Consider the following 23,239-nt stretch of genomic DNA (forward strand, 5'->3'; position numbering starts at 1 on the left):
CCTATTATCTCTTTGGCTCTGCATTGTAATCATCCATATCCTGTCAGAAAATAAAACCCCTGTTTTACAACACTTCCAAGCACATGTAGTTGATTGTTCATGACTCCTGGAAAAAGTTTAAACAAACGCAGACTCAGCACACATGCATGCACACTTAAACTGAATTTGAATTTGAATGTATTTCATTATTTTTTTTTTCTTATATCTTTTTATTATATCATAATATTACATAATATCGCAAACAATCTGTCAAACTCTGCCAAGTGTGTAATGTTGTAATTATGTAGTTAAATCTTATCAAAACAAATTATTGTCATACTCACGTTAAACAGCTAACGCAAAACAGTCATCAGAGCTACGATGCAGGAATTGAAATTAGAAATCAGACTACTGTCTGCAAACTATGCATGACTGATGTTGATATTGTAGCTAACTATCTGCAGTATTAGCAAGGTAGCGAGCCACCTATCTAGCTAGCAGTAGGCAAGTGGCTACCTACCGTGACAAGTGTGAAATTTAGAGGAGCAAGGAGTGGGGTTACAGAAGACCATTGACAAATAAGTTTGTGCAACAATAAACAGCAAGCAATAGACAGCAAGCAGCAATCAATATCTCAATGTCTATTTGGACAAGAGTGACTTTCAATGTTAATGTGAGTCTTGCTACTTCAAAGAATCCTGACAAGTAATAAACAATCACTATACTGCTTGTCCCCTTGTCATTCATCATGCTATTGGTCTTAAATAGTGCCCCTGGACCACTGGCAGCAAAAGATCTCCAACAATCAATGACCCTCCATCATATTTGACAGTAGGTATGAGGTGCTTCTACTTGTATGAATTCCATTTTGCCGCTAAACATGATGATGGTGTCTAATGGCCGCATTGTTCAATTTTGGTCTCATCTGACCACTCTCTTCTGGTCATAATTCCAATGAAGTTTCGCAAACTCAAGATGCTTGGTTTTGTTTGTTGTACTCAGTGAGGACTGTCTTCATGCTACCATCCAAAAAAAAAACTAAAATCAGAGGGCAGACAAAACAGAAGGGGTAAGGCAATCTCAAAATCTGGCAAAAGGGATCTCTAGTATTACAGGCTTACAAATAATCGGCTCAGGAATATAGATCAACGTTCTGACAAAGGTACCTACTGAGACTGGGGTTTAAATACACTCACTGAGGGATAAGATAAACTAGGCAGGGCATAAGAGTGAGGATGATCTAACAAATAAACATCAGGTGAGTGACATGAACGGGCAATAATACAATAATGAGGGATGCATGAAGACACGGACTGGATTCACAAAGACACACATGTAATACAAACGGCTCCGGACTAGGGAGTAGACAATTACTCAGTGTAAAGGAACGTAGTGTTAGGGGAGAGCAGGTGTGAACACTTCGCTGAAGTAAGGCCGGCAATTTAGAGATAGAACATAGAGGCGGAGTTATAGAGCAGTATGGAAATAGAGATTAAGTTAGTCTGTTAGTTACGTGATTAAATTATAATTACCTCAAACTAGTGACTAGTTAGTTAGTTAGACAGACAATTAGTGTGTTAATATAAGTAGTACTGTACAAAATCTATGTTAGTTGTTATCAGTAGATTAGTGCTATCTGAAAACATGAATAGAGGAAAAGCAGGAAGTAAGAAAAAATGAGACTAAGAAGGAATAGTGGGAAACCAGAAAATTCCGAAACCACCAGAATAGTGAATCATGCAGACAGGGAAGTGACTCGGGCTCAGAACTGCATAAAGACACAGACATCATAGGGGAAGGCGAGTGCAAGGAATATGAATGTAAACAGAAAACCAGACATGATCATGAAAAATAATACATTTACAAAAATACAATATTAACTAACAGACAATACTCCGAAACATAACATTTACAGTGGTAAGTGGTATGTTTAACCGTTTATGTATTTTTTTGTACCCATTACTCGACTGATGGTCAATTACCATCTGTGCCTTGTGAATTGCCAGTTCTTTGGTTTTCCAATGCTGATGCTTGACAATGGGATTTTGCATGCTTGTTAACTCATTTTTATACTCTAATGAATCAGGAAGTGATGGAATGACACAGTATAGTTCCTTTAAACTGGGATAAACTAAATTAAAGTGAAATTGTATTGGCAATTTCACTTTATTTGATTTTATTTACAATAATTGCTAGGAATGCCAATCATTTGACACCTATGGTTTTCAGAAAAAAATTGAGTTAAAAGTATTTAGGGGTCTATTTTGATGTAGATATTTTTCCCTGCAACTGCAAACCATTCACAGCTAGCATTGTAGCAAGCGACTCTTTCTCGATCAGCATGTACTGTATCTCTGTTCACTGCTATAGAGAGCACTTGAAGCCTGCGCCACTGGTTTCAGGAGTTTATCTGCTTGTGTCTGTAGGAAGACAGCTCCCACACTGTATGCTGAAGCATTGGCAGACACTGTTGTTTCTGCATTTGGGTCATACAGTGCTAGTCCTGGTGGTGTTTGATTTACACAAATTCTTTCTGTTGCTGTGATCCCCATGTCCTGTTTTTCGTCTTTACCAGGGTGGTTTACTACAAAGGAAGCTTAACATACCGATGCTCTTTTTTATTTTATTTATTTTTTATTTTATTTTTTGCATTAGATTGTTTGACAAAACCTGTCAACCACAATAGGTCAACTTTTTTAACTGATATCACAAAGTTGGTAATCAAGTTACTAAGTGAACATGGGCTTTGTTAATGAATCAAGCTCTGTGTATGTTCCCATAAATGAGCCAATGGCAGTACAGCATGAACCATAATCAAGCAACATATTTCTCAACTGAGGAAAGACTGATATAGACAGATAAGAAGAACAGAAATCAATCATATATACCTTATTTACCTTCATTTGATTAATATCTGACCACTCCTAATGAATAAATCTACACTCTCACTAATTGTCCTGCAGTTTATCTCTAATATGAAAAAGTGTGCATTCTAGAGCTTTAAACCTTAAACTTGATGCAGTATATTTAAAATATTGCCTGTAGCAATCACACAAAACTCTCTTCATAAAATGAAGTAAATATGGTCGTGCAGGGTTCGATAAGCTTTCATATGTACTGCATTCCCTCCCTAAGGATCAACAGTATAGCGTATCCTCAGAGAAAGTCAACAGATACATTTGGTTATTAAATAATCTCCACCCTGCAAAGAAACCCCCAGGCTCTGCGGGATCCTCTAGGAAAAAAAACCCCATTTTCCAGCCCTGGTGGTAAGGATATGCACCTGGGTGTTCCGCTTCTCATTGGCCTCCACTGACTTCCTATTGCCGCACGCATCCGTTTCAAGGCCCTAGTGTTGGCATTTCAGGCTGCTAAGGGGACTGCCCCACCTTACATACAATCCCTGATTACTCCCTACTCCCCAGCTAGACCACTCCGGTCTGCCAGCTCTGGTCGCCTTACGGTTCCCTCTCTACGTGCACCTGGCGGTCGAGCTGCACGTTCACGCCTGTTTTCCGTTCTGGTTCCTCAGTGGTGGAATGACTTGCCTACCACTGTCAGAACAGCAGAATCCCTCCCCCTATTTCGACGCAGACTCAAAACCCACCTTTTCAAACTCTACCTTAGTCCTCCCTCCTGATTTCCCCTGCCCCTCCTTTCGGATATCCCTATCCTTGTCTAACCCCCCCCCTCAAAAAAAATAAAAAATAAAAAAAAAGAATGCACTTCTGATGACAACTATGTTTAGAACAGCATTTCATGTGTATTTTGCTAGTTTCTGGATGTGATGCTTTGACTTATGGTAGAACCTATGCACTTGTAAGTCGCTTTGGATTAAAAGCGTCTGCCAAATGACTAAAATGTAAATGTCTAAAATGTACGGTTCGATCTTAATTTTTCTCATTAACTGCTTCTCTCTGGACTTTGCAATTCCATCGTACACACATGGGATGGACTCGCGACCCTTTTCCCCTCCCGGCGTGAAGGAAGGAACAGCTGGGCAGGACCAGATTTGACACTGTTGGGAAAGCATTCCGTCATACTGTCACTAACCTTGTGTTTGACAGCCATGAAAGGATGCATTGCCTTGATGTTTCCAAAGAGGGGTTCAGAGAGAATTTGCCGCTCAATGAAGTTGACCAAGTCTGGGAATAAGGCCTGGCTCTAGCAGGTTATTAGCTATAGCACATAGCCTCGACCCCCTGGCATGTGGTGTATTGTTTGAAATTATATGAACAGTTTTGATGATTTGCAGCTTTGCTTTCAACCCCCTGTTCAAAAGCTCTAAGGAATGATCTATAGTGGAGAGGGTCACCATAGAAAATGACTATGTCTCTTTTTGTCACTGAATAATTTGTTGCTGGTTTGTGGTCCTGTTGTTTCATGTGAATCACAAGCATTGTGGGTCACATTGTCCTGTTGAATGGTACTAAATACTGTATTGCTCCTTTCTGACCAATGAAGGCTTTACCTTTGCTACCTCAAAGGCTGAGTATCTGGGAGTTAATACCATTTGGCAGGTTGTTCTTCAAACTGTTGTGAAGACAATTCATGATGCAGTGTATGTAGTGCTTCACGAGGGTGAGCAACCATTGAGGTTCCAAGAACAAAATGTGATCTATGTGGCTTTGACCATGGAATGATTGTTGGTGGCAGACAGGGTGGTTTGAGGAGCTGATCTCCTGGGATTTTAATGCACACTAGTCTCTAGAGTTTGCAAAGAATGGTGCAAAATGAATGAGAGACATCAGAGGAGAATGGCCAGACTGGTCCTGACAGAAAGGTGACAGTAACGCAAATAACCACACATTACAACAGTGGTATGCAGAAAAGCATCTCTGAACACACAACACATAACTCTAAGTGGATAGGCTACAGCAGTAGATGTCTGAAAAATAAGTCTAATAAATACCTAATAAAGTGCTTGGTGAGTGTAGATAGGGTTATAATAATCAGTCAATTGAATTGTTCTATCCTTCATATGAAGATTACTATGTCTTGCAGTAGTCTTGTAGTAGCTATAGATTCTGTGATTTTGTGAAAATTCAGGTAACAATATAACTTTGTTGGGAATAACTGCAATGATCTTAAGTGTGTCACCCAAGTTATATTTGAAGCTCAAGAACGAGGCTGTGAGTTTATATTTAGATAGTGGGGGATGAGGGGGAGGGGGTGAGAGAGAAGAGGGATTTGTCTAAATATAACTGTAATGCAGAGAATCTGGATAAACTCTTACAGAAGTAAGGGTTTGAGATTCATTCCAATGTAACTGAAATTTTGGTCTTCCTAGTATACAACAACCAATGACCTTGGGTGGAGACAGAAAATGAAATGAAAAAAACGGTAACTAATAAGAGCTCAGATCCTCAAGTGCTGCATGTAAATGTACAATTGTTCACGGTATCTTCTCATGCTTAGTTGGTTTGAAGCCATGTGTAGGAATAAAGCAATTGTCATTGATGACATTTGCACAAATGTTCATACGCCTAAGGTTTTTCACAAACGTAGCAGAAGATGGCAGTATTGCATTTATTTCGCATGGAAGCTGGTTCTCTCATTTTGTATAGTTAATGTCGACCAATAGTGCAGTTTGACGAAAATAATTACTGTTTTTATATTATATTTACTCCTACAAAAATTTACAAGTTATTATTAGTGTAAAATAGAAAATGAGGTCGAAATGACAAAACCGATAACTACTAAGGGCTCAGATCCTCAAGTGCTGCATACCTAATTTAAATGTACAATTATTCACGGTATGTTCTGTTGCTTAGTTTATTTGAAGCAATGTGTAGGAATAAAGCAATTGTCCATCCATTATCTGAACCGCTTATGCTGATCAGGGTCGCAGGGGGGCTGGAGCCTATCCCAGCATACATACATACATTTATGAAATTTGCACAAACGTGCATGCGCCTAAGGTTTTTCACAAACATAACAGAAGATGGCAGTATTGCATTTACTTCGCATGAAAGCTGGTTCTATCATTCTGTGCAGTTAATGCCAACCGATAGTACAGTTTGACGAAAATAATGACTATTTTAATATTTTATTTGAACTCATACAAAAATGTTCAACAGTTATCATTAGTATAAAATAGAAAGAAGAAATCGACATTGATTCGGTTTCATGAACTATTACACCTGTTTAAGATGTGTGTCATGGTGGGAGGTAATTCTCACTGGTGCCACGAGAGGGCCGAGGATCATTGTTTCCACCTGTTCCCCGTTTACTCCAGGGGAATTATCTCCCTGAAGAGTATTTAAGACTAGCATGGACTAGTTTTCAGTGCTTTTGTGTTCAACCGTTCGCCCTTGTCACAAAGCCGGTAAAGCACCCGGTAGACGCTAAACCTATACGAGTCAGGTTCGGTGCTGGTGGGTAATTCTCTAATTGCTAAGAAAGAGAAATATCTAAAAGGTAAGGAAGGCGTACAGCTGGGAGTGTTGTGTGTGCTGGCGCCTTCCTCAAGGGTTTTGTTTTTTCTTTTGGACTCGTGTGAGTCGACGGTAGAGGGACGTTGTACCCGGTGTTGTATTTTGGTTTGCATTTTTGTCCCAAGCTGCGTCTCGAGGTTTTTATTTTCGTGCCTAGCTTTTCACGCTAGGTTGTATTTTATTTTGGTTTTCACTCAGTGCCCAGCTATTTGGCACGGTACCAAAGTTATTGGTTCGCCCTGTGTATTAAGGGTTGTTTTACGTTCTCTAGCCGTTTTTGAGCTACTTTTCTGTTGGCGATTTAGAAGATTGGTTTGTTTAATTTCTATTCCTCCCATTGTTCCGGGAGAAGTCCTGTCCCTAGCTGTGTATCGCTATTTCTGTTCTCCCTGGGATTTAGTGACGAAAACGTTCGCGTGTTGGTTTAGAAGGGTTCTACCCTTGGTCGCCCCTGGCCCTTCGCTTAGCTCCCCACGCTACAATGTGTCCTTACATCATAACTACTGGAGTCGTCCGATAGGGAAGGTTGGTCAGTGTCCTTGAAGACGAACGGCTGACGCTGCACAGTGGTGATTGGAACTAAAGGAAAAGCAATTTCTGGGCATTCGGAATATAGTCAATACTATACTTATTAACGGGACATATTGCTTGGAAATGTAAAAACCGACTGTTTTGCGCTAGTGGCGGTGATGTTACGGGCTGTGCTAACTGGCTGGTGCCCATACGCTGTGGCCCAGACGGTATAGGTGAAGAAAGCTGCAGCACTGAAGTAGGTGGACAGTGGCCAGGGTCTGCCCTTCTCACAAGTGGTTCAGTCACAGTTCCAATGACACATGATGTAAAATGAATCATAGATTTGCTATCACTTTATGTAACAGTGCAAGTGGTAATATAGTCTCCGTTGGTGCACGTTACCAGGTAAAAGCAGGACATTTCATTTACAATACAATATTTTGCGATTTTGGTCGGGAGACGGGCCCTGATTGGCCAAATTTTGGTTAAATTTTTTTGCAGGGATATATGCCCTGATTGGCCACATCCTACCATTTTTGGTAGCGATACATGCACTGATTGGTGTCCTACTTCAAATCTTGGTAGAATTTTGGTAGCGAAGGGGGATTTGATTGGATTTCGCTACCAAAATTTACAGAGACTCATGTCTTCCCTGGGGCTCCAAGCAGTGAAGCTCCCGGAAGGGGCAAGCTTTCAAGCGATTTTCCCATTGGAATCCATTCATGTTTGAAAGCAAACTGGCATCCCACTGGAGATATCACTCTGGCCATATATTAGGGGCAGAATTCCGTTGGTTACTGTAGCTCTGAAGCCACTTCCTGGGGGCTTGAAATGGAGACTACGGGCTGTGGGATTTTGCAGAAATCTGTTCAGAGTTTACCTTAAGACTTTCCATCCATCCATCATCTTAACCTGCTTATCCTGAGCAGGGTTGCACGTAGCTGGAGCCTATCCCAGCGTACATTGGACGAAAGGCAGGAATACACCCTGGACAGGTCGCCAGTCCATCACAGGGCACACACACCATTCACTCACACCCTCATACTCACAGGCAATTTAGACTCTCCAATCAGCCTAACCTGCATGTCTTTGGATTGTGGGAGGAAAACAGAGTACCCGGAGAAAACCCACGCAAACACGGGGAGAACATGCAAACTCCACATAGAGAGGCCCCGGTCGACCGGGATTCGAACCCAGGACCTCCTTGCTGTGAGGCGGCACCGTCCGTGCCACCTTGAGACTTCCGATTTAAATACAAGTACATATCATTTTTCTGCTTGAACAGGTACACCCTGACTGGAGGTCCCTTCTGTAAACCTGGCAGAGATCTCTTGGACACTGGTTTGCACTTGATGAGACACCTGCTGCAACAGAGGATTTGCTCCAGGCAACTGTATGTGTCCTGACTCCCTAGATTACTTGCTTGGTTTCCTAGTGCTTGTTTCATGAAAAATGCTATGTGTAAAGCTAATGTCCACAACATTTTAAAATTAAGCAGAGTGGACAGTTACTGACAAATTACACAATTAAAGACAAAGACAGAAAAATGCATCCATTAATTGTAACCAGTTAGGCTTTAATGAATCTTTTCCATACAAACATCACAGCAGATGTGTTTTTCTGATTATTGTGTTAACAAGTACAGTACATGAAGCAGACCCATCACGATTCATACAGTATACTCCAGACTTATTAATATTTGTATGATTACATACAAGATCCACTCTTTTTGATTGTGAAATCATACTTGAAAATGAATGAAATCAAGACCATTGTGTTTTCTTCCTTTTAATTTTAGACCTTGCAGTTACCTGATTATATTTGTTACAGTAAATATATGCGTTTCTAAATGCCTTCAGTTTGCTCCCAGTTTCTGTTGTTTACGTCATCACAAGCTTCATCTGTGCAACTCCCTTGAAATTGTATGCTGAAAAAGCTGTCAATCACCCACTCAATGCAATTTATACCAGCCGTTTGTTTCTTAGCCAGATATGTTCTCAATGATAAGCATGATTCTTCAAAACAGTATTATGGTTACAATAATGCCTCTGCCTCTTTCTCAAAATTGGTACTCCAGAAACAGTTGCTCCCTGTAGGCAGTGAAAGTTAGCTCACCGGTCATTCCCTCACAGTACTCTCTCATCCCCTTCCACAATGACTTGTGAATGGACACATGTATCCACCCCACCCCCTGGACCTTACCCCTCACTCGCTCTAGGTGGGACACCAATGCTAGACGTGCCAGTGCTTGGCTGGTTCCAAACATGTCAATATTGAAGCGGAAGGACCCTCCATTGTATGGGATGGGATATGGTGACATTTCAATACTGAGGAAAGTAGGTGACACAAAACTGTCAGCCAGCCATGTGAGGTTTCGCCTCCAAAAGACCTCCAGATTGTTTTCAATTTGCTGTAATGGCTGCCAGTCTATGATGATCGCACCCCCTGGAAGCTGGAGACGGGAGCTGAGTTCAGAATCCAGCAGCAGGCCCCTCAGTTGCTCCTTCCCATCCAAGACCATCAGCTTGGGCTCAGGATCAATTTTGAGTTTCAAGGCTGAGATGAAGTCATCAAAATGATCTGCTTTTCCACAAATTGAAAGAATTGCCTAGTAGAGAGAGTTGGACATAATATGGGGGTGTAATGAGGAGAGAGCATATGTTTTTTTTGTGATTCATTTCCTTAGTTTTTACAAGGGGAGGTTCAATTAATAGGTCCTTATAAATATGCATTATAAATAAAACCTTGGCTGAGATCTTGGCTTAAAGAATCTATTTGGCCCACTAGCTAATTATTTAACTGTAACTGTCCCCATTTCTTCCATGTGAATGCAATCTACTGGCAAAAAGTGTTATTTATCTTTTTTCTTGGTTGAGTTCTCAAAGGTTTTTTTTATTATTAGCGAGCATGCATAACGATGCATGACTTTGTCTCCTTCTTTGAAAAGAAGGTTGATGCTATTCGCAATTCCTTCTCCCAACCCTCCCCCCCTGCTGACCGTCCTACCCTCCCCAACTCCCTAACCTCCTTTTCTCCCCTCTCTGACGCCGACACATTGAAACTCCTTACATCCCACCGCCCGACCACCTGTCCTCGACCCCATCCCCTCTCCCCTCCTACAATCTATATCCGATGACATTCTCCCTTTTCTCTCCTCTCTAATCAACACCTCCCTCTCTTCCGGCACCATGCCCTCTTCCCTGAAGAGGCCAGAGTCACTCCCCTGCTCAAAAAAACCCCTCTGACCCCTCTGCCCTGAACAACTACCGCCCTGTCTCTCTTCTTCCCTTTCTCGCTAAAACTCTGGAACGGGCGGTCTGCTCCCAACTGTCCTCTTATCTTCTCCAGAACAATCTCCATGACCCCAACCAGTCTGGCTTCAAGAGTGGCCACTCCACTGAGACCGCCCTGCTCGCGGTCACTGAGGCACTCCACTCTGCTAAAGCCAAATCCCTCACCTCTGTCCTCATCTTCCTCGACCTGTCGGCCGCCTTCGATACAGTCAACCATGAGATTCTGCTCTCATCGCTGTCTGGGATGGGTGTCACAGGGTCTGCACTCGCTTGGTTTTCCTTCTACCTCTCTGGTCGCTCCTACCAGGTGACTTGGAGGGGCTCAGTCTCCGACCCTCACCCCCTACAAACTGGAGTCCCGCAGGGCTCAGTTCTTGGGCCTCTCCTCTTCTCGCTATACACCATGTCTCTTGGTCCTGTTATCTCTTCCCATGGCTTTTCTCATCATTCTTACGCTGATGACACCCAACTCTTTATTTCCTTCCCCCCCGACACCCAAGTCACCACACAGATCTCTGCCTGCTTGGCTGATATCTCTGCGTGGATGACTTCCCACCACCTGAAGCTCAACCTTGCCAAAACTGAGCTTCTCTACATCCCTGCTAAGTCCTCTCCGTCAATCGACCTCTCACGGACTTTGTAGTTTCCTCCTCCCGTACGGCAAAGAATCTTGGCGTGACTCTTGATAACTGCCTCACCCTGGCTCCGCAAGTATCCTCCACTGCCAGAACCTGCAGGTTCTTTCTGTATAATATACGCCGTATCCGTCATCTCCTGACTGAGAAAGCCACCCAGCTCAGGTCGGCTCATGTCACCCCACTTCTCATTGGCCTCCACTGGCTTCCTATTGCCGCACCCATCCGTTTCAAGGCCCTAGTGCTGGCATTTCAGGCTGCTAAGGGGACTGCCCCACCTTACATACAATCCTTGATCACTCGCTACTCCCCAGCTAGACCACTCCGGTCTGCCAGCTCTGGTCGCCTTATGGTTCCCTCTCTACGTTCACCTGGCGGTCGAGCTGCACGTTCACGCCTGTTTTCCGTTCTGGTTCCTCAGTGATGGAATGACTTGCCTACCACTGTCAGAACAGCAGAATTTGCACTTATGATGACGACTATGTTTAGAACAGCATTTCATGTGTATTTTGCTAGTTCTGGATGTGATGCTTTGACTTACGGTAGAACCTATGCACTTGTAAATCGCTTTGGATTAAATGTAAAATGTAAATGTAAAAGTATAGTTAGCATCATTATTTTCCATTTTAACGATAATTCCGCCGTCTGAAATATGGTAAATGGTTGGCATTTATAGAGAACCTTTATCCAATTGATGCTTTTCATTCTCCCATTCACACACACACACTCACACATCATTGGCAATTGGCTGCCATGCAAGGCACCAACCAGCTCATTAGGAGCATTTGGGGGTGTCTTGCACAGGGACACTTCGACACACCCAGGGCAGGGTTGAACCGCCAACCATCCGACTGCCACCTGAGCCAATGTCTCCCCAAAATATATTTCTTCAGTCGAATCCTAAGGAGACGCCAGTTGTCTGCAATCAACGCAGTATTTGCATATTATCTTGCTAGCAAGATTCCCTTTTCTCTCATGTCATGTGTAATGAGAAATATCCCGTATCAGCCAGTCAGCTAGCTAGTGAGGTAGATCCAAACTACTTTTAAAAGCCTAACTATAGGCTAGCTAGTTAGCTAACTCACTTTGTTGGTGTTTATGACTAGCCTAATAAACTAACATAGCTTGCAATTTAGCTGCAAGTTTTCTGTTTATGTACGCTGACCTAGCTGGTCTCTTTTTGGCCACTCTGGCTTTACTGTAACCAACACATTTTCACAAATGTAGTGCTTGCTTGCCACAATCAGTGAGACTGGCTGCTGCTATTGTCCATGTGCTACCTATACAATGTCATCTAGCTACCTGCATGCGATAACGTTGCTGAACAGAATGGTCTCAGGTTAGTTTAGAACTTTAGATTAGCCTCATTCATGTTAGCATTGTATCTCCCCATGTTAAGTTTATGGGCAATTCATCGTCGAAACGTAGAATTATGAGGTCTAATTCAAATGTAATAAAATGTTCAGTCGTGAAATGAGTAAAAGCAGATATATTTCTGAATTTCAGACAGAATGAGTGGTCTTGTGTCGGGACCTGTTGGATATACATGTAGTTATTTTTGCGCAAAAAGTTAATTTCTTTTAATAGTATCCCTAACACAGAAATGCCACAAAATAGCAATACCAAAATCAGTAGTTGGCGAGCCCAATACCATTGTCGTAAACCTGAGAAATGGCATTGATATGTGCTATTTTGAATGGAATAGCCAACCAAGTGAAACATATAGCTCATGCACTCAATACAATAACATGTTTCATTTTAAGATACATTACCAGAAGAAACACTTTACATAAATAAGATAACATCAGATGGCCCACTTACCCGGCTGCCCAGAACTGTAAATTTGGCCAACTTCTCTGGTCTGTGGTCATTCTCTCTAGACAGCCGCTTGACCTTCACACTGGGGTACAGTTCGCGTATGTACTGATCAACACATCTCTGAAGGATCCTTGCCACGCCCTTTCCCCTTTCACTTGGACACACTCGTAACCCTTCCATAACAACTGTGTGCCCCTCATCCACCACCAGCCCTGACACCAGTGCCACCTGAGAAAAGGCCAGGTTATAGTTAGGCAATGTAAGATCGGATGGATATTGCTACACTGTCAGCAAGATTACATTATCACTTGACTATGACCACTGTTGCTCATTAAAAATAAGTGCTGAAGTGGAGTCATTACAAGCCCAAAACATAGAAGCTAGTTGATAGTTGCTAGAATGTTCTATATTAAGGATGTCATGACATTGTTACAAGACCATTCCTTGAAAAAGGCTCATTGACATGTTGACTCACGCTCTGCCTGTGTTTCTAGTCCTTAAATTCAGGTTTCAAAATATGCAGTTGATGGGCCGGCATTCTGTACCAAAACATTGAATAGCTGTACAACAATTCAAGCTCATTGGTTGAAAATGGGTTCTAATTGCCACAGCCAATGCCGTTTCACTGACAGCTTAAGCATCCATAGTCTGGCAAAGGGAATACCTTTTTTGCCCCCCATCTTTCTAGAGATTACCCATTTAGCGAACTGTTTTGCAAAAACTCCATTGATCTCCATTAATTCTGTGAGCGTATGTTGTCTGTCTAATAAGAATAAGTAACAGCTGTGGATGTATCAGCCCCAAAATCCCATTTCTCCCTCCACCTCTTCCTCTCTGCTTGAGCAACCCATCAACAAGCAGTCTCCTGCACTGTATCCACTGAAATAAAAAAACAATGGCACAGGATTTGGCTTCAGTTAGCTTTTGGTCTGATGAACCAATCATCAGAAGTTTTGTTCGTTTAAGCTCCTCCCCCCCCCCCTCCATTAATTTAACTCCTTGACTATCAGCACTCTTGTTGTAGCAATAACTAAATAGCTATAGCCAAGACAAGCCATTCAAATGATGTCACAACCTAGCCTGTTCCAAAGAACTTTCTATATTTTAGCAATACTGTATATTATTCTTAGAAAATAAAAAAGCAAATAAAGCAGTCATATTACCCTGTTTCATCTCTCCTTTAAGTATTCTTTTTCTGTATTTTTATAAAAATATACTGTTCCACATACCCAATGGTGTATGCATTTCACCCATTCACTTTTTACACATTCCCAAAACTATACAGACACCTCATACCAGCTTTTCCTCCCTCTTTGCAAGTATCACCACTCTGTTTGGCTCTGTCATCCAGGAGTGGTAATGGTGCGGCAAATAGTCGTTGCCACCATATATGTTATCGGAAATGTCCATTACAGCACCATAATCCTCAGGTCGTGCCAAGCAAAAGGTGAGTCCAACACTTTCTCCGATGATTCTCTGCTCCATAGCTTCTAAGTCTGGAGGACAGGTGCAGAAAGACAGGTAATGATGAAAATCAAAACACCTACACTCTATTAATCAAAAATAATAATAAATAAATAAAATTAATTTGAAAAAAAAAACTTGCATTTGCTGAAAGCCTCAAAATACAAGAAATTAAATAAAATGGATCCAGTATTTACCACAGTGTTTCCTGGTAGTAAAGGCGGGGCCGTGTTTTGTTCAGGCGGACCGCGTTAACTAATGTTGGATTAAAAACTGAAAATCTATGAAAAATGTTTAATTTTTTTTTAATCCGACTGCGTTGCAAGGTGATGTCAAACAGCCGAATCTTATCTTGAAAATAACATTGCGCACTTTGTCATTCAATCGTTCAACTTTTGAGAGTTAATTTGAGAGAATAATTCACTTGAGTGAATTATTAATCTTAACTCCATAAAATACCAGCATAGCCTGTCTAATATTTCACTAGTTAGTAAGCTAGCCATGAGTTTTGCACGTCTGTTTCTCGACATTTATCGGTAGACTAGCGACTAGAGAAGGCAAATTTAACTTTTCAAATGAGTACATTTCTCTAGCATTGTAAGAAAGATGGCAGATAAAAATCATCCCAAAATACCACCCACGAACAAGCCGCAGAAGAGTGGTATACGGACAAAAAATACTCAGGCTGGCTTTACAAAACTAAACATGAGTAGAACGTTATTTATTTTCACATAATATGATCGTGAATGATGAAGTGTGGAGTTAGTGTATATTGCTATGATCTCATTCTTATAGCACAGCCTAGGCTACTCTAGGCTATGTCCGTCTTCATAAAAGTGTAGCAGCAGACTATAGCCTACAATATGTACCTATATGGGCCTATAACCTACATAATTATTACCACCGCCCTCATTATAATTCAGACAGGACATGCAAACAATCACAAATCAAATTCAATTTTAGGCAAATTACAGTTGACTAAACCTACCGTAGTGTTTTATGGCTACTATATATCTATTTTTTTCTTCAGGAAAAACAACAATCGAGTCTGCTTGTGGTCTTGACAAAACGGTCCCTCCTATGTGGACTTCATTACATTACATTACATTAATGGCATTTGGCAGACGCTCTTATCCAGAGCGACGTACAACAAAGTGCATACCCATAACCAGGGATAAGTGCGCCGAAAGACCCTAGAGGGAAGTACAATTTGCTACCTGCACTGCTACCTGCACAACAAAGATAAGGACCAGGGCCTTTTTATTTTTTTATTTTTTTTTATCAAACCTTATAATGTGGACTTTACACCCTAATTTGCAATCAAACTTACGCAGTTGAAACTGTACTTCCCTCTAGGGTCTTTCAGCGCACTTATCCCTCGTATGGGTATGCACTTTGTACTTTGTTGTACGTCGCTCTGGATAAGAGCGTCTGCCAAATGCCGTAATGCAATGTTACTGGTGCAACAGGCCAACAGGTTGCTGAAATGATACTTTTGCTTTGACCAGAGGAGGGCAGTAATACGCATGTTAGCGTTTATACTGCCTTCAATTCCCAAGAAGAAGAAAGAGCCTTGGCGTTGCTCCTGCGCATTGAACTTTGCAATAAGTTCAAATGGTCCTGCGGATATCCAACACGCAGGTTAGTTACCTATGTCGGTGGGTTAGGAAATAGCCTATAAATACAACACAGTTTTAGTGAAAGGGAAGTTATGAGTAATGTTTTCTAATATGTTTTAAGCAGCTAACGCTGACACACATAGCATTTTTTTAAAGCTTTAGCTAGCTAGCTCTAACGTCAACTGATATAGCTTTTATATATATATATATATAATATATTAATACGTTAACACGTGGTTAATATCTTGAGCGTGTTTTCAGTGTAATTTTTGTCATCATAAATTACCGTAACGGCGTAATTGCCGGAAATTAAAATCTTATGTTTCTCCCCAATTATTTTAACTATGGCTATGGCTAGTTCATACAGTTTGCTTTTATGCTAGCTCACATTATTTTGACAACAGCAGCTTACAAACATATTTCTTTTTCATCAGTTTCTCTGCTCCCATAATGAAGCCACCCTCCCGGAAGCGAAGTGTACCTCTGCGCTTTGTGTCCAGGGAACCCGAGCTGAAGCGCCGTGACACGGTGCGTGCAGGCTGGTTTGGCTGGAAATGGAACGAAAGGCATATCCTCTTGGTTGAGCTTAAAAGACAGCACAAAAATGCGGAGTTGGACCTGGTGGCACTGCAGTCTAAACTTCCCAAGCGATCTTTACAAGAGGTAGGAAATGGATTTAAGTTGCATACTGTTGCGAGGTATGTGCCTATTGGCCCATATAACAGATCTTTTGGCCATTGTTTATTTATCATAGTGCCATATTGCCCTGTGAAATCAGATTGATGGTACAGTGGGTAGCACTGCCGCCTCACAGCAAGGAAGTCCTGGGTTAGAATCCCCGTCGGCCGGGACCTCTCTGTGAGGAGTTTGCATGTTCTCCCCATGTCTGTGTGGGTTTCCTCCGGGTACTCCGGTTTCCTCCCACAGTCCAAAGACATGCAGGTTAGGCTGATTGGAGATTCTAAATTGCCCGTAGGTATGAGTGTGAGTGAATGGTGTGTGTGCCCTGTGATGGACTGGCGACCTGTCCAGGGTGTATTCCTGCCTTTTGTCCAATGTATGCTGGGATAGGTTCCAGCCCCCCTGCGACCCTGTTGAGGATAAGCGGGTTCAGATAATGGATGGATGGATATTATTACCATTACAAATTACAATTTCTACAGTATTTTACTTGTATTACTTATGTAATAAAGAAAATTAGGCCAGGTGTACTCTGTTTTCTTGATCACTCTAAAAACATTAATGAGGGCCATCTATGTTGTTATTTTGAATCAACCTGGTTTCAGTTGCGCTGACAGAGTTGCAAAGCTAATTTCCTGAATGAGAGAATCTGTCCAGAGATGGACAGTCTCTTCTGCACTTCACAGAGACAACCTCTTTGATAGAGTGACTCAACAGAAGGCACTTCGGACTAAGCTGGTCACTATGGGAGGCCGGGCCTTCTGTTCTGTCGCCCCTGAACTGTGGAATGCCCTCCCTGCCCACCTAAGAGCACCACAGTCAGTCGACTCTTTCAAGAGCGGTCTTAAGACCCACCTATTTGGAAGAGCCTACCCACATTTTTAGTTTTAGTGATGATGATGTCTGGATACTGCTGTTTTATTTTGCTGTTTTTAGTTATTTTTATTTTTATTTGTATTCTCTGATGTTTTTGACTCCTGTAGCACTTTGAGATTCTCGAATGGAAAGTGCATTATAAATTAAATCCATTATTATTATTATTATTATTACTTCTGAGAAATACCAACATTAGGTTATGTCTGGCATTTGCCAGAAGCCATGAGACAGTTCATAAGACCATTTGGAAGAATATTTTATGGTCCGATGAGACTGCTGTTGGCTCTTTGGCCTGAAATAAAAGTGCTATATGTTAGGCACAAACCAAATGCAGCTTGTCACCTTGGTGACACCATCCCTACTATCAATCCCTTCTGTAAAGCATAGTGGTCTCAGCACTATGCTGTGTGTTGTTTGTGCTTCCCAGTCCCTCCTGTTGACATTCTCATCAAGGGCAAGATAGATGGTGCCAAATGCAGTATACTTCTTGAAAAGGACAATGGTCCAAAGCTAAAAATCAAAAACAGGGTTGTATGCTTACTTTTTGGCTGGTAGCGCTGGTGTGAGCAAAGTAAATTGGTTACATATGTATTTTTATTTTCAGAATATAAATATACAGAATATTTTGCAATGGAAAGTAGATGATGGATTACCTTTGTCTGCCCTTGGACATCAGAGAGAATTTGGAAAATGTTGAAAATCCACAGACGATACAAATTAGGGTGAAGTTGTTGTCCTTTTTACGGCAAGGGTCCAGCAAACAAAATCCATAATGCTTGCTAACTCAAACATCAATTGAAGGTCCATTTTTTACTTAAGAATGTATCTGGAGGAATTCTCTTTTTCTGACTGAGGAGCATTTTAGTTAATGAAATTACATTTCCAATGGTGTATAGTTTGAGCTTATATAAAGCCTTTTTTCGCCTGCGTACACAAACAGCAACATTTCCCGTATGCAAACCGAGACAGTTATGCACCGCCAAAAACAGTTCTTGAGACTTTATGCCTAAAAAGGTTGATGTTTTACAATAAAATTTATATTTTGAAAAATTTCTAAATTGAAGACTTTGCCTTGGAGAAATTAGTCTTTAATGAAAAAAGTTATCAATCACCAAAATCACCCCTTTGGAAATGTTCCCCTTAAACATCACATCATTCTGTTTTAATCAGACATTTTTTATTTTTTATTCAGAGGACCTGAAATGAGAAGTTAATGCTCGAAAAACTCCCAATTTGTCTGAATTAAATCAGTTCTGGAAGAAAGAATGAGTTAACATTCCTCCGCAGCAACGTGAAAGAATTGTTTATAGGAAGACAAATTACTGGAAGTATTTGGTTGAATTATTGGAGTTAAAGGCAGTACAACCAGTTGCAATTTTGAATTGGGTGTTTTAACTTTTTTAATAAAATGAAAGACATAGTCATGGCACTGTGTATGAAGGTTGTGTATAATTTGGCTGGGTCAGAAGCAGTACAGGATGCTTGCATTTGAAAATGTAAAGGATGGGTTGCTTCATTTGTGCAGCATATTTCAGCATAACTGATTTGAAATACTTAGATACTTGTAGAATTGTAAATAATTTCACTGTAAATAAGGTCAACCTTCCAAATAAAACAAAGTCATGGTACAACGAAGTGTAGAATCACATTAAAGACTTTTTAGGAATATAGGCAAAAACATTTACATTTCTTATAAATAATTGTCTACAAGCAACCAATATTTTAGTGGTGCTTGAAGGGTAAAGTACTTTCATAAAAATGTCTGTCCTGGGTCGAACATGCAGCATGTATTGACCTTTTTATTATCTTTCTGTCCTGATTTCCTCTGCATCAGATTGAGAGTTTTGTGCAGTTCTTGAAGTCCGTTGTGGGAAAGAGAGTGGCCAGGCTGGTGAACAAATTGAGACAAGACCAGCTGAGTGACAAAGCGCCGATTGAGTTATGGACTGAAATGTCACAGAAAATGGCCGGTTCACAAGAGGCTGCCATTTCATCTGCTTTCTCACAGGTGCAGTATAAGCATGGTCAGGTAGCATGATGATTTTCCCTCAAACATCATTATAGTTTTTATTTAAAAAAGTTAATAAATACATTTAAAAAAGAAAAGAAAATTAACATTAGACTAGTAAAGACATCCAAGGCTCAAGTATTTTGTTTTAAGGGTGATTTAAACACTCTTCAGATTCAGAGCCAGTTGATTTTAATTGTTTACCAGGTTAAGGTGACCAGTTTTTTGTGTGGGAAAAAAAGTGGAAATTTGTGTATTTTCAACTATGGTTTTTCCCCCACTGATTAGTTTACAGCTGAACAACACCCAGTCAGTAGGTATTGTGAGGATATGCACCTCCTGCCAATATTTAATAACCAGTCTCTCTCTTTCCCTGTGTAGATGCTTGTGATTGCTGCAACTGAGCCATGTAGCCTCCTTAACTCTGACCCGCCTCGCTCTTTAAGCACACCCAAGCAGCTCCCATCTAACCTCCAGAAAGTTACATTAAGACCCATGGCCAGACCACCGGCAACGACATCCTCAATGTGCATGACTCCAAGGGTGCACGCATCTACTCAGCTGTCATCTGGTCAGACACCAGAAAGCCCAAGTGTGACATGTCAGAAGGGCTTGCTTCCATCCTCAAAGACAGAAGCCAGTCCCAATATAGTTTATTTACCCTGCAACTCACAGTCCTCTCTTTCAAACTTTGCTGCTGCCACGAAACTCAACGGAGGGTCCATTTCCAACAATTCACCCAGCCCCACATCACCTCCTCTGAATCATGTTCCAGCCAGCCTTAGTCAATCCACTGCAACCCCAAACTCCAGCCAGCCTGCTGAACAAGCAGCTGGCTCAAACACAAGGATTTCCATCCAGGGGCAAGAACATTCTTCCTCTATTCCTAGTAGGCCAATATCTGATCAACAGACCCAGAAGCACACAGATTTTGATGTGAATTTTGAGAATATCTATCGCTTTTTGAGCTCTGTGAACAAGCAAGGCAACATGCCCCCTCTCACTCCAATGGGTAAGTAGCCTGTGTATGTATGCATTGACAATAAGTTTCAGGTGGAAATTGCACCAGCCGGACATAGACAAAATTTTAAAGGTGATTGTGCAGAACTCTGTGAGGCTTATCAATATACTAAGACAGTGTCCCAGCCAAGGTACCGCTGAAAAATCCATTTAGAAAAATATAAAAGTTCAAATAAATGTACAACAAAAGAACCTTAACTAACAAATCCCAGTGTTTCCCATTAACTCAATTAAGTGTAATTTGTCCTGCTGCAGTTTCAAAATTAAGCCCAAATATTTTTTACAATCACTAATCGACAAATTAGAACTGCCTTTGCATATGGGTCTCTACTTCATTTGAATGTCTTTTTAAAATGTGTTTCCTCTCAGAGAGTGCTGTGGTCCTGGACCTACTGTGGTCCCTTCCAGATGAGATCCCCCTGCTCAACTGTGTGGAACTGCAACACCACCTCCGTCAGGCACACGATCACCTATCTGCTCCTGTTAAGGAGCCCTCTGCGCCAATAAGCATCGGTCTAGACGCCCGGTCCCAACTCGCTCAGGCAGGTGACACACCAGGCGCATCCTTACAGAAAGAGATCTCCACCACTCAGGAAGGGGAACTGTGTGACCAGTCGATGTCCTCCGTGCCCAGTGACCACACAGGCTCCGATGCCTTCTGTTCCAGTGAAATGGGCGACTCTGATGCCTTGGCCCAGACACTTGCCCATCAGGAAGGACATGGCAGTGGACAAGGGGATAAAGAATCGCAAGCTGATCAAAACAACAAAGGGGACTACACCAGTGAGAGTGGGGGCTCTACAATTCTGCCAGTATCTAGCAGTAAACCAGAAGCTGGATTTCAGCCTATGAGCATGACCAGAAGTGACATGCAAGACCCCACAGTATTGACAGCAGATAATCCAACAGTAGAATCTCCACTGCAACATCAAACTGTCCAAGAGGCAACAAGCAAATCAAATTGTAAAAGTATACCTACTCATTCGCACGATATTGAACAGGAGAAATCAAATTTTGACAAAGCAGCCCTTTGCCCTTTAAATCCCTTTATGATCCCATTGAAGCTACTGGTGCGATCCTAACCTCCGCTGTCTGAAGGGTGATTTCATTCTTGTGTTTTCGCATAGCTGCTTTCTGATGTATGACAGTTCAGGCTTCCGTTGAGGTTGCAGCTAGCTTTATAAAAGTAATTGCGAAAAAAGCATTATTTTTAATATACAGTTAATAGACATTTTCTTTACATTTTAACTATTTTCCATTTTAATAAAATTTTGTTTACTTGATTATTTCAATAAAAAGTAAAAAAACAAAACTAATGTGTATACATGCATACGGTTGTTTGATCAAGTTTTTATGTTACTCTGGTACGCAAATGGGAAATCAACAAGTGAATAAATGTCTGAAGTGCTTGCACTCAAAATTATATGCCCGTATCTTGTCTACAACTTTATTGGCCTTTGTATGCACCACATGGATCAAAGTATGTTCCTGGATGCAGTTGCACTTCAGTTACATTTCTAGCACTAAGTTCTGCTGTAGCATTACTGTGACCTTGCTACAGTGTCTTGCCCTATGCACATTTAGTTATTACAGTTTGGTACAATTATTCCATGTAAGTAATGTCATTACTGTTTTGGGGTTGGCTAAATGCAGAGAAATCTTTAACTAGCTAGATATATTACATTTTAATTAGCATGGTAGAAATGTTAGCCAGCTAGGTTCGAAACCTTGCATACATGCGACAAGAAATGGTCTTTAAGAGCAATGCCATCTTGACCTTTTAAGTTAGAATAGAAAAATAAGATCCCCTCATCACTTTCATGTCATCCGAATTTGCTTTTGCACAGCTGAAATTAGGAAGACTCGACACAAAAACAGCTATCTGTATGGTAAAACGTATGCATGTGTAATACCATGAAATTAAAGCTGATTGTCTGCTTTTATCATAGACATTTTGATTTGAGATCAAAAGATTAATAAGTATATTATAGAAATGAGTAATTTCACTCTACTGTTCCCGGTGGTGTCATGCATACAAAAATTTTGGGGAGGCACAGATATTCTTTGCTATATTTAAATTCCTCCACTTTCTCAAGTGGTGTCTATCAAAGAAATGAATCAAGCGATTTTTGGATAAATGCAAAAAATAAAATCTAATGCCAGACAACATACTAAAAGACTTCTCCCTATTCAGTAGAAGTTTGTTAAAAGAACATTTTTTTTGAGCGGCATGTAATGTAAACTGAATTTGTGAGATATTAGTCTTGGAAGAATAAATTTGTGTCATCTGCATACAGTTGAATATAACAATCAGAGAGCAGGTTTGTGGGAGATCATTACTAAAAATGGAAAATGGCAACAGCTTAAAAGATGAACCTTGATGTACACCTTTTCCCATGATCATAAAATCTGACTGACTGCCCTGATAAGTGACAGACCAAAGAACCTAAGTAAAGGATATTTGAAAGCGCAATAAAGCAAAGTTCATCAAGGAGTAATCAACCACATCAAAAGCCTTAGTTAGATCTATAAATATTGCGCCTGTAGGCATATTGTTGTCCAATGAAGAAGATACATCATTGGTCAATTTTAAGAGCAGTGGTTGTAAAGAAGTCTGAAAACAGATTGGTATGGAGATAAGATTTAATAAAAATTCATTAACATATTGACATAGTTGATTAAAAAATAACTTTTCAAAGACTTTTGTTATACTATTAATAATGGAAATCGGTCTATGGTTATTAAGATTGAGAGGATCACCACCTTTTGCAATGGGGTAACTGGCACATTTCAAAATTCATGGAATTTCACATGTGGTTAAGGACAAATTGAAGTTGGCAAAGGATAATAATCCAACATCATTCACTTCCAAATATGACGTATAACATCTGTCATA

At 40.9% G+C, this 23,239-nt stretch overlaps 2 protein-coding genes across 3 annotated transcripts; one reads left to right on the forward strand and one right to left on the reverse strand.

Moving 5' to 3' along the window:
* Positions 1 to 8,484: 8,484 nt before the first annotated feature.
* On the reverse strand, positions 8,485 to 16,329 carry nat16l (N-acetyltransferase 16, like). 2 transcript variants are annotated; one of them, XM_061235704.1, is made up of 4 exons: positions 16,240 to 16,329; positions 13,972 to 14,171; positions 12,679 to 12,903; positions 8,485 to 9,537 (listed from the first exon to the last, which is right to left on the reverse strand). In XM_061235704.1, the coding sequence occupies exons 2-4, from the start codon at positions 14,158 to 14,160 to the stop codon at positions 8,989 to 8,991; spliced, it is 963 nt and encodes a 320-aa protein (XP_061091688.1). In that variant the 5' UTR covers positions 14,161 to 14,171; positions 16,240 to 16,329; the 3' UTR covers positions 8,485 to 8,988. The 2 variants fall into 2 exon arrangements, with proteins under 2 accessions (XP_061091688.1, XP_061091689.1); XM_061235705.1 differs by lacking the exon at positions 16,240 to 16,329 and adding an exon at positions 15,128 to 15,296.
* snapc2 (small nuclear RNA activating complex, polypeptide 2) lies at positions 15,661 to 21,655 on the forward strand. Its single transcript, XM_061235703.1, has 5 exons — positions 15,661 to 15,780; positions 16,193 to 16,421; positions 19,150 to 19,323; positions 19,705 to 20,335; positions 20,713 to 21,655. Exons 2-5 carry the CDS (start codon positions 16,209 to 16,211, stop codon positions 21,423 to 21,425), a joined length of 1,731 nt encoding a protein of 576 aa, XP_061091687.1. The 5' UTR covers positions 15,661 to 15,780; positions 16,193 to 16,208; the 3' UTR covers positions 21,426 to 21,655.
* The last annotated feature ends 1,584 nt before the right edge of the window (positions 21,656 to 23,239 follow it).

The sequence above is a fragment of the Conger conger genome, chromosome 3 (genome assembly GCF_963514075.1).
Source record: "Conger conger chromosome 3, fConCon1.1, whole genome shotgun sequence".
NCBI lineage: Eukaryota > Metazoa > Chordata > Actinopteri > Anguilliformes > Congridae > Conger > Conger conger.